At 39.8% G+C, this 12,440-nt stretch overlaps 1 protein-coding gene across 1 annotated transcript in view; it reads left to right on the forward strand.

The window, feature by feature from the left end:
- CCDC192 (coiled-coil domain containing 192) overlaps positions 1-12,440 on the forward strand; it is a 197,887-nt gene that overhangs the window by 22,850 nt on the left and 162,597 nt on the right. The window contains 1 exon segment of the mRNA XM_028103648.2: positions 9,113-9,220. Coding sequence (XP_027959449.2) covers positions 9,113-9,220 — 108 coding nt within the window.

Below are 12,440 nucleotides of genomic sequence, written 5' to 3' on the forward strand. Positions count from 1 at the left end.
TTAATCCTTTCTTTTTCCATAAGGTTCTACTCACAAGACAGCTTGTCTCAAGTTTTTGTATCCCCAGTTCCTTGTGGGGGGGGTGCCTGGCTGGCTCCGTCGAAGAGCATGTGACTCTTGGTCTCTGGGTTGTGAGTTCACACTGGGTGTAGAGATTACACTTTCTCTTCCTCTTGCTCTTCTTCTATCTCCTCCTTTTCATTTCAAAAGCCCAGAACAACGAGGCTAGCAAGAAAGTTAAGGAAGGGAAGAAATGGAGCTGATATAAAAATAACTTTCTTGAGCAGGCAGAAGAGGGCACAGGCTGTGCCCTCTTCTATGTTTCGAATTCTTGCTCTTATATTATGCATAATGATCTACTTTTTCCAACAAAGAGTAACCAGGCTAGGTATAGTCACGTGATGCCAAGACCACTAGAGTTGGTAAGAGTTGCTGGCCTTTGTAATCAACCCTCAGGCTTTTTCCTAGGCTGTGAGCTCCCAGAAGCTACACAATAGAAACCTAAAAACCTAGAGGTTAAAAAGATGATGATCTTTGAAAAAACTTTCTTCTATGGCTCAGGGGCCAGGCTAAGTATTTTTCAGTATTCCCACATTTAATCATTACAGCAGCCCCCATGGACTTACCATTTTCTCCATTTTTAGAGGTGAAGAAATGGAGGCTCAATCAACAAAATTCATTCCAGTTAGTATTAAGGGAAAAATGAGTTACTAAAGGATATTAGGTATTTCAATGGGTTCTCTAGGAGAGTTGGAGAACCAGGCTTGGAGATCATGGCCGATTAACCACCCCAGATTCTGGGGAGGTACCTACTATTGCTGCCACTGGTCATAGGCCCCACATCACTTGTCACTTCCCCCGAACATGAGGTATTACTTCTCAGTTCTCTGTCACTGCAACCTCTGAAAACAGGATGATGACCCTGTCTACCCGGCCACACTCCATTCTATTTGGCACCTTTTTCATACCACTTTCGTCCACCTTGACGTCTCAGGGTGGTGCGTCTGATTGATGGAGCCTGAGTCACAGGCCTACACCTTGGATGCAAAGGATGCTTGTGAGGGTGTTCCTGGCTTTTCCACTTTGGAGAGAAGGGATTCATGAGATGGGAAATTTTCCAAACAGGTGAAGACACTAGGCCATCAAAACAGCATGGCACATGGTTATCTCAGGGCACAAGATGAATTAGGTATAATGGTCTCCTTTCATAGATGAGAAAGCGAAGCCTACCGAGTAGCTAAACTTGGGCTGGTGTGCCCTCTTCTTTGATATGCTGGCCAATGCTTCTTAGTCATATTTTGACTGAGAGACCTTAAAAGAAGTGGAAATTCACAGCAAGAGAGAGCTCTCCCATCTGTCCTCTGCTTACCTTATCATGTTGGAATGCACCATGGAAATTGTTACTGAACTTTTATCTGATCTGAAAGGATTCATAACACATTTCTCCTTTAGATCCTGGTAAAGAGAGGAGTCTGTGCAAATGCCAGGCTGGGTTGGGGTGGGGGAAGGCTTCTCGTGGAAAAGGTTTCTCACAGAACATCAAGTTCAACTGAGGACTTTCTAGCTAGGTTCTGGAACAATATAATTAGAGTACAGAAGTTCTTAACATTACAGTTTAATTTCTTGGATTTTTTTTTTAAGTTTACTTATTTAGAACCTAAAATTCACTGGCAGAAAAAAATTACCTATACACTGAACTATCATAAAACATTTGTTGTTGATTATACACAGTATAGCAATAATTTATTCCCAAAACTGTTTGAAAAGCCACAGCCAATTTGGGCAATAAAAGGCCATCACCTCCCCCATAAGCCAAGCTGAGAATCCTTCTTCCTACAGGCAAGTGCATTTCCTATAAGACTGGCATACAGCAGGAATGTGAAAACATTGTTGGCTAATATGCCAAAGTACTCAAAATCTAAACCTAAGTATGATGTGTGGAAAAAAAATAATCCTGTCACAAAAAGACTCAACTATTCAAAATACTGTCTTTACTAATGGGAAAAGTATTTGCATTATTATATGTCCCACTGAACAAAAATTTTATTTAAAAACAGATAGTATATTTTGGACTTTTTTTTATTAAAGAAATCAAAATCCAAAATTTTTTCATTGGGTTTTCACAACAGTGCTGTGAAATAGGTAAAGAGTAGTTGAATTAATTTTAACATCAACTAATTCCTTCACTCCATAATTTATCTGCTTTATAACTTGTTTTATACTGTTATTTTTCAAAATTGTGATAAAATCCGTATCTTATAAAATGAACCATTTTAATGATTTTTAAAATGTACAGTTGAGTAGTGTAAAGCATGTTTACATTTTTGTGCAACAATCTCCAGAACTTTCTCATTTTGCGAAGCTGAAAGTCTATATCCATTAAGTCCGTATTTTTTCCTCTCATTCATTTTTTAAAGAAATCAAAATCTGTTTTTTAATATCCAATTCCCTTGTTGTGTCCTTTTTTATTATGAAGGAAATATATAGTCATTATTAAAACGTTCACTTCCTGGTCAATAGGTTGGGTTAGCACTGGTTGTTGTGAGGTTTCAGTTATAAGAACCAGGCTCCCCTGGGAAGACATGCTACTTGCTCTCCCCTCCAGAAAGAGAAACTATGTTGTTTCTTTTGAGTTTGGGTCATTTCCCTAGGAAAAAAAGATTATTTTTTTTTAAGAGGCAGCAAGACTGCAGTGACACTCTCATTTATTAAAATTTGATCTTTTACTTTAGAATAAAAACTGAAGGTAGCTAGAATAGAAACGAATTCCTAAACAAGGAATCCAAAATTTGGGCCACATGGATGTCATTGAAGAAGATGTTTAAACAATCTAAAATTACATGCAAAACTGTGGTTGTGTGTGTGTAAGCATGTGCGGGAGCATGTACATGTGTAAGCACGCATGCAACACAAGTATATGCATTTTTTTTCTAATAAGAAAATTCACAGATATTATCAGGTGCCAAAAGAGGTTTGTGATGCTCAAAGTTCTAAGAAATTATCCCCAAAAATGAAAATGGTGGAGGGCTATTTTGGGTCACAGAACAAATTCTGTAACATAGTATGAACCCAACCTGAATACCTGAAAACCAGTCCCAGTTTTACTGTTAATTTTACCTTAAACAATGGAAGATACACATTGTTTACTAGGTCCCTCTTCTCCTCTGATACTCTATGTACATGGTCTCTAAGAAGCTATAAAGCAATGTTATTTGAGAAAGATCTGGAATATTTGAAAACAGGTTAGGACTGCCTCTCACCTCCTTCTAACATCCACCAGAATCCTCATCAAAGAGAAAAGAACAAGCCCCCAGAGCCAAGAACCATAAATTATGAATGAGCATAAAAAGGTTAAATTAACCACCAAACTTCTGACATTCTTTCGATTTTGACATTAAAACTGAAATCCTAGGATTTTTGCACTGGAGAGAAATTCTAAGCTAAGAGTTCTGGTGAGGGTATTAATCCTGTCAGTCTTCTTACTGCTCATTTTTCCCCATTGCTTAGCTTCATCTGGCAAAGAGTGAGTCTTTAATAAATATTTTTTTAACTTGATGTATTGAAGTGTTTTGAAGTGAATTAAAATGAGAGCTAGCTTGTTAAGAGTTTCTGGTAAGCCATTATTTAAAGTTACTTATGAAGCTATCAAATGTCACATGGTCATTTCTCTTTAACTTCCATGGCAACAATCTTTTTATAAGTTAATATCTGAGCCAACGATTCCTTTTGAATTCCTCTTCTTTTATTCTTCTTTCTACCAGTGATACTATAGAAATGAAAAAGTAGTCAAATCTTTCGCAGGACGAAAGATTGACCTTTAGAAATGTATCTGAAGTTGTATCCTGGACCTTGCTACAGCAACTTGATATTGAATACAGGTCCATGTTGGACTTGGTCCAGGGAAATTCAGAGACCATAGTTCTGGAAAGACTGCCTGATAAAACATTCAATTCACAACTTAACAGAGATGACTTAGACAGAGGGTCTCTATACTTTTAGATTTCATAAACCCACAAGAATTTCCACCTCCACAATAATTGGGATTAGATCTCGTAGCACTGCCAACTTTTCATTTTTTTTTGAAGAAAATTCACTAAAAGAATAATTTCCATATATTATCACCATCATTTGTTAAAGAAACATCCTCTTAACACCAAAGTACATAGAACGATCATAATCTCAGAATAAAGGACAGTTCTCTAAATGGAATAAATTTGGTTTCATGAAAAATTCATAATGTTTTTTTTAAAATTTTACTTCCGTCTTTTTCTTGCTACGGGTGGAGATATTATCCCAAACCAACACAGATCTATGGGCTAGCATTTGGGAACCACTCATATAATTAAACCCCTTTGGCCTGAGGTTTCGTTTCTCTTTCCAGATCCATTCTCCACCCTTCCCCTACTCTGCTCCTTTCCAGGCTCACTGGTCTCTCTGGACTTGTCATTCAGGGTCTCTTACCCTCTGGCTTTTTCTGGGCTCAGCCCAAGGGAGATACAGAAGAACACAGGGTGAGAGAAGAGGAACCCAGGCTATTTATTCCACTGGTCTGTCCACCATTAGGTCTGAGCACAGGTTGGCGGTGGTTCTATCTCTCCATCCAGGTGTCAGCTCACAGACATGGCCCTCTCCTCAAGCTCTCTTTCTAGATTCTATATTAATTTTCTGCTATTATCTCTTCCCCCACCTCTCCCATTCAAGGGGAGGCAAAGATTACCTTCACTTCTTGGGAGTGCCCTGCCATCCTTCGTTCATGCCCTTAACTGTGCCCGCAGGTTGGTATACAGTCCCTCCATTAAACTCCCCTCCATCACTCCATTGGAGGGATTGACTGTTTCCTGCTCAGATGTGCCCAGTACATGCCTCCTTTAAAGATGAGAAATTGAGGCCCCAAGAAGTGAAACCTGGAAGTCACACAGCCCAAGGGATGTGGTCAGGTCCAGAATGTGGCCTTCCAGATTATAAGCAGTGCTGTGCTTAGTCAGTGCTCATCTGACATCCTCCCAAAGTCGATCTCCCTCACAGGCATATTGATAGGCACTTTCTAGAACCTTCTTTCCCCTGGACTTTGACAAGAGTTGTAGTGTGTTCAATTTTGAATAAAAAATATCGTATTAGCAGACTGTTTAGGCAATTCCAACACAGAGGAATACTGTTTCCATTAGAATGGATTGAAATCAGGAAAAACTGAGTTTTTTAAACGGTTGCCTAAATAGAAACTGGCAATTTGGCCTAAGATACTGTTGTAAAAGTTAAGCACAAAAGGACATGAGAGTGACGAAATTTCCACTGTAAGATGAATTCTGATGACCAAACAGGGTGGGTAGGGATAACATAAACCGTACAGGGTAAGGGGCTGAGGTGGGAGGCTAGGGAAAATCTTTCATCAGCACGAGAGATATGAGCAGGTTATAGAAAGGTGAAGAAGTTTAGAGCCTTCAGTGCTGGTCAAGCAGGGGGAAAGCTTGCTTTCCCCTTGCTTCCCCCTTTAGAAGAGACATTGAGCATGAAGCTTGACCATTGCAAAATGTGTTGAAAGCATGTTTGATCTGGCATGAAGTGACTGAACCACTGGGCAGGTGCTGCTGCTGGGTCCCTGTACATTCGAAGTTTCAGAATGCTGGAAACATTTAATTGTCTTAAACTGACCCACGTCAAAACACTCTTCTGTGAAGGTACTATTTGCTACCATCACACCTTTATTTAGCAATCTTACTTTTAAACAAATGCCCATGCACATATTTAACACATTAACTTTGTTCTAATTGCATACTTGAATTTCCCGCTACTATCGTTTGGTCACTTGCTGTAACACAAGTGCCTCTAATGGGGACATTCTTTTACTAGGGTTTAAAAATAAGCTAGAAAGTTTTAATATCAAATGATTCTCTTTAAAGAAGTTGGGGCAATGGAATTACTAATAATAACATGAACTGAGCATTTCTAAGTAGTTACCCGCTTTAGCTTACTTAGTCTTCAGGACAACCCTGCCATCATCACCCAATTCATGGCCACCTCCTGGCTTTCTTTTACTCAAGCTTGTACCTGGCCTTTGGCGAGCAGAATTTCCTTAGGGCTCTGACCTGTGCCCGCATCCCAGGCTGGATACATGGAAAGGATTGCTCATAGAAGCCTATCAGCAGAGGGGAGTGGTCCCCTGGTGCAAACCACCTTCTTTGATGGCTGAGCCTTCAATCCATCAACAGCTACGTATTGGGCTCCTACTAAATGCTCAGCGCTGTGCAGTCTGGCCTCTGCAGGCAGGACCCTTTCTACCTGTGTTGCATGTGGATTCAGAGGCAGGGGGAGGATTTGGGTCAGAGACCTTGAACCAGTCCCGAAGAGTGGAAGGAGTTCATGTGGCTGAGGAAGAAGGGCAAGGTCATCATAAGACAAAGAAATACTGACTTAAAAGTAAGGAAGGGGATGATAAAAAGATGCTGAGACGGGTTAGTGTCATCGAGAAAATTTAGGTTGGATAAAAAGAACGGATTTTCCTCCAGATCCTCAAATGAGGAACCTGGACAACTAAACGATAATTGACTCACAATTCTGTAGAAGATTCGTCAATTAGCAAATTGTCAACTTTAACACGCATGCATAAGACTCCAGTGACTTTTTTGTGGCCAAAAAGTTTAATTTGAATTCTTAATTTGTAGCATTCTTTTAGTTTACTCATCTTGGTTATCCTAGTTACCTGTACTTAGATGACTGGATTGATATTTAGGTAGAAGTTTTTAAGACAAAAAGTAGAAGTTCAAAACTGGAAGTCCCATTGAACTGCTGGAATTTACCACTCGAAAATCCACAGACAGGATCAGAACCCAAACACCTGTACAAATCATGTATTTTCAACATGTGATAGCATTTAACAGACTTTTGATTAGTATAATTCACTCATCAATTGCTTTAACTACCAAGACAGTTTTGTGTTCATAATAAACATAAGTGGCTTTATGTGGGGGTGTGGCCATATGTGCCCCAAGCAGAAGGAGCTTTATGCTAGAAGTCCCATTTTCGGCTCTTCCACCTTTCCATCCTGCAAAACTAGGACAGTGACTAACTATGTCTAACTTCTGTAGGGTCCTTGAAACAACACACCTACCTCTAAAACTTTGAACCCCATGTATGTCCTTGTTTCTGAAATTATTCTTGGTTTAATTTTTATTCCTTTGTTTGGTAAATGGGAGTTGCTTCCTTTTAAAGAGTGCTTGCCTATGTAGAAGCCATTTTTACGTCTGCATAGATACATTTGTGGCTCTTTCCCTTAAGGGAGTGGGAGAACGGGCAGGCCAGAGAGTGGAGAGTGATAGCTTGCAGCTGGAGCATAGGTGCTGAAGATAGACTGCATTCTTCAGTTTGCTCAGGACTCTCCCTGTTCGGCAACACATGGTGGTTTCTTGAATCCACGTGTATAAAAAGTCCTATGGCATCTACTGGCACTCTTCAGGCAAGTCTGTTTCATTTGGCTTTGACTTACAGTGCTTCTCTCTTACTGGAAATGATTGTCCTTCTTGGCTAGGGAAATTTGGGATGTTTGGAGAGAAAGGTCTAGAGAAACAGATTAATTGATCTTGCTGGATCTATTCACAAAAAGTTTAAGAAACTTTCTCTTGAGATCAAACATTAGACAAGAAGTTTCTCCCTGGAAATAGCAACTAGATCCAGAATTACCAACCTTTTTGAAATAGTTTGGCCTCTTGAAATTTCCCCTTTCTACATAAAATGTTTTGTAGCATGAATTGTTTATAGGTGTAAATACACAAGAGTTTTGTGTTGAGGTTCATTTTTTGAGATTTATTTTTTCTGGACTGGCTTTTGAAATGTATTGGAATCATTATGGGATGCTAAGGATCATTGATTTATTCCAAATATTGGTGTGGCCCAAGATGTTCATCCCCCAAAGTCTGATTGGTGCAGGGGGGATTGGGGGTGGGGATTATGCAGCCCTGGGTGATCCAGGAGCCAGGCTCTTTTGGAATGTAGCACCATTTCTTTGCCCTGCATCCTATGGAGTTTCATTTATATGAGAGGCCCATGGCAGGGCCTTAGGGTTCAGAGTACTGTAAAAACAACCATAGGACCTGAAGGAATGCTTTATCTTTATGGCTGGTTCCATTTACCACCAGATGGCTCTATTGTATCATTAGGAAATGCACACATGTATAACGTTGGTGGGCTCCTAAACTAAAGGAAGAAAACAAAGCGGCAGTCCAAAAAAAAAAAGGAAAGAAAAGAAAAAAGGAAAAGAAAAGAATGAAAACAGCTCTTTCTTTTTATGGGGTTAATTGGAAGCAGCTATAGGAGCCTGGAGCATTCACAAGAGAACAGGACACACCCAAGAAGGCTGCAGGAAGGTCATAATCCTAGCACTTACAAAGTCTCCCTTTTCCAGTTCTCATATTGCTGTGTAATTGTGAATTAATTGTCAAGATAGCCAGAGTTGTCAGGAAGTGCTCTAGTCTCAGCAGGGCCTGTAAGTGATATTTCCGTACCAATGGTGTATACTCTTTTGCTTGGAGATGAGAAAGATCAACTACAGAAAACCTTGGAGAGGCAAAAATCTCCACAGCTGCCGATTTCAGTCATCCTAGCCATATTCAGGGCAAGAATGATCTGATTCTAAACCCTGTGGTATCTTTGCTTTAATGACACTTGTGATAAGAAAGTGATGATCAGAGGAATCGAGCTTCTCTGAGTTCACATGGTTCTGTTCCTCAGGATAGGTGAATGCTAAAATTAGAGGCATTCTAGGTGACAGCTCTCACTAGGAATGTGAAATTCTGGTCTTGGCCTCTTGAAGGAAGGTTCTGTTTGTATCAAGAACAAAAAGCTGCAGATGAACCAAATTCCAGTGTGGGTAATTTTAGTCTAACTTTCTAAAGTCGTTCATTGTCATAATTTAATATGCATTTTTTACCCTCCCACTTAGACATTAAACTGTTAAGTAAGACTGTTGTTTTTATAACATTTCACTGTTTTATTACCGTGTTGAAGGAAAGGAGATGATTTGTCTGACTTTATTAACCCTGTCCTTAATCCATAAAGTTGCTTAAGATACACTCAGGAAGCTATCCATACCAAAAAGTAATACTTGATTATTTTTTTAAAGAAGGAGTCCCTGGAAACCAGACAGATGGCATTTACTTTGGCTCAACTCGAGGCCTTGGAGATTTGCCTGAAGGAAGCAGAAGAAAAGGCTAAATCCTTATCTGAACAGGTAGTACCTGTCATTCAGACTGGAAATCTATGTTCTTCAAGTGTTCAGTAGAACAAGTGTAAATCTAAATACATGTTTTACAAAAACCAGAAACAGATCTATAAATACAGAGAGCAAACTGATGGTTCCCAGAGGAAAGGGGGGTCAGGGGATGGGCAAAATGGGTGGAAGGAGTGGGAAGGTAGAGGCTTCCAGTTACGGAACGAATAGGTCATGGGAATAAAAGGCAGAGCACAGGGAATAAAGTCAATGATACTATAACAGTGCTATATGAGGACAGATGGCAACTACACTTGCAGGGAGCAGAGCAAACCTGTAGAGACTGTGAATCACTATGTTGTACACCTGAAACTAACATTTCGTGTCAACTATACTCAAGGTAAATAAACAAACCAATCAATCAGTCAATCTGTTTTGACCTCTGCACCTATTGATACACACACACACACACACACACACACACACACACACACAGGACTTCATTCATTTTCGATATAACAATAATTACTTTAATCCTTATGGACCTTTCCAGCCTTTAAAACTCCTTTTACGTTTCTATTTTGGTTTTCGTTCACTAGCCCATGAGTTAGGCAAGCCATCTTTAAGCCAGTAGCTCTCCTGAATCACTGAAGCATATTTGCATTACACACAGATAAGCCCAAAGGTAAGATAAAACCTACAGAAACCACACAGGAGCAATTTTCTCGGATTATTTGAGGAAATAAAGTTTTTTTCAAATATTGGCTTCCCTCTTGGGTTTTTGAAACTCACAGGAGCTAGGGAGCCCAGCCTGTAAGTGGGTAGCGTAGCATCGGACGCTCTAGAGGTGACCTGTGTCCACAGCAAATCTCTGCCTTCAGAGACATTGACTGTGGTATCAGCAAAGCTCAGACCAGGGACTGGACCATTTTCCCAGGATTACACTTTGCAAATAGCATAGTGCCTACAGCAAATCCGAATGTTACGGTTGCCCTTCCCCCTGGGGAGGGGGGCTTGGCCCCAGAGGGCAAAGCTGCCTAGAGTCTGGTGATCCACTTCTGGTGATCATCGGTGGAGAAAAAGGACAGAAATGTTATAAACATTTATTTGATTTTTCATGAATTGGTACATTTTTGTTATATATTTTTAGAAACTTATGAAAAACAATTTTAAGTTTTCTTTTCGTAACAAGGTCTGCCTAGCAAAATCTGATTGCATAAGAATTTTATAAGAATTTTTGCGGGAACTAGGGGAGATGTGCCTGTGTTACAAGAAAAAGAAGTATAATTAACAACTAATGTAGTGACACACGCAAATGGCCTCCATTTCTTTTTCCAATTTACCAAAAAAGTGCATCTCTTACTTTGGGATGTGTTTACTGTTTACTGACCGAGTGTGATTGATGAAAAACTTATGTCGATGAATGAAAGGGTGTTGCCCTAGGCCCAGACCCATTTGGAAAAGTTTCTTTGTTAGCCGCATGCCCTAACCCTGGCTTACCAACGGGTCTTTCTTCTAAAACAAACAAAAACAAGTCTCAAACTGCAGCAAAATTATGATTTATGAAGATTATACTGATGAACCAGAGCCTCCAAACCTGGGAGAAAGTTTGAATGGCTAACAGAAAGTGGGTACCCCTGCTTGTATTAGTTGCGCTGAGAAGATACATGTTTATTTTGCAATTGCATGCCTTTTAATGATTTCTCATTTAAACCAGTAAAATTCGATTCACTCATAAAAGTACTCATCCCTTTTGTTCTTTATAAAATATATATTTTTAAAGATTTTAGTTGTTTATTTGACAGAGAGCAGGAGTGGGGGTAGGGGTGCAGAGGGAGAGCGAGAAGAAGCAGGCTCCCCGCGGAGCAGGGAGCTGGATGTGGGACTCGATGCCAGGACCCTGAGATCATGACCTGAGCCAAAGGCAGACGCTTAACTGACTGACCCACCCAGGCGCCCGTGAAATATTTTTATCCAATACAACTAGCCCTTAATACTGAAGATTCTTAGCTCGAGGATACTTTCTGTAATATCAAACTATGAGTCCCATTTTTTTTTTTTTTTTTTTTTTTTAGTATTTAGCAGTTTAAATATATAAAATAGAAACTGGATTTTACTCAACTGCTTTGTACCTACAATGAGTAAGATGCTAGTTAGGTGTTTGGGGAAGAAAGACATATAAGCAGGGCTTCTGTCCCCAAGTAGCTCACAACCAAAAGAATCACTGAAAGAGCTAGTGAGTGAAAACAGGTGTTTTTATGGCTCCAGATAAACTGCACAATAGCACTAAATTGCAGGGTCTGTGTGTGTTATTTTCCTGAAGTATTGCTTTTGGAGTTGCCAAATTTGCCTAAGTGAATTTAATTGGAAGTTGGTAATGGTTTGCAGAAAAGGAAAGGATGATATGTTAAAAAAAAAAAAGTACATTATAGGCATTTTGAACATTACATTTTTAATTAAGTTGAGTACTTCTTAGATTTGGCTGTCTCTACTGTTGTAGTTGAAAAGGTTAATCAAATAGAGACACTGTTCTAAGAGGAGTTAATCCTGAAATTTTTGCTTCCTCCAGTATTGTAGCTTAGCCTTATTCTTGAAAAGATACAAAGTATAAGAACATTCCCCTCACCTCTATTTTTAAATTCAGTAGACATTTTTCAAATGTGATGGCGGAAGAATAGGGAAAGGCAAGGGGGGGCGGGGCAACTGACCTTTCTTAAGGCTAAGATTGGAGAATATTTCAGAAAGGAACACCTGTGTCAAACAATCAAACGTTTGTCCACTGGGTGCCACTGTCTTCCTTACCAGGCTATGCCACTAAGTGATGGCAAAAAGAGAAATTGTCGCTAATATTCAAGACAATGATGTGTGTGTGTGTCTGTAGGAATATCTCTGCCTGTATCCCCGTATACATGTTAAAGTTTCTTTTAAATATCACTAATTTAGGACTTGTCACAAGGACCGTGGGAAATGCTAGCTGGCGTTCACTGGTAATCCAAATCATTTTGTCAGCCCTGTGGCTGAATATTGGCCAGGTAGGCTGGCCTGGCAGGCTAGAAACAGGTGGGGGGAAGCAGAGGAGATGGTGAGGACAAAGATTTGTGCTGGAATCAAGGAGTGGAACATGGTATTGCCAACAGTCGATCCTGCCTTTGCGAAAACAGTAAATTTCACCGTTAGCCAAATTGTTTCCTCCTGGCTTTGCCTCAGACTAGAACATAGAATTAACACAGAATGGAAATTA

The sequence above is a fragment of the Eumetopias jubatus genome, unplaced genomic scaffold (assembly GCF_037043125.1).
Source record: "Eumetopias jubatus isolate StellerSeaLion01/CBP00866 unplaced genomic scaffold, mEumJub1_p1.0 scaffold_5, whole genome shotgun sequence".
In the NCBI taxonomy this organism is placed as follows: Eukaryota; Metazoa; Chordata; class Mammalia; order Carnivora; family Otariidae; genus Eumetopias; species Eumetopias jubatus.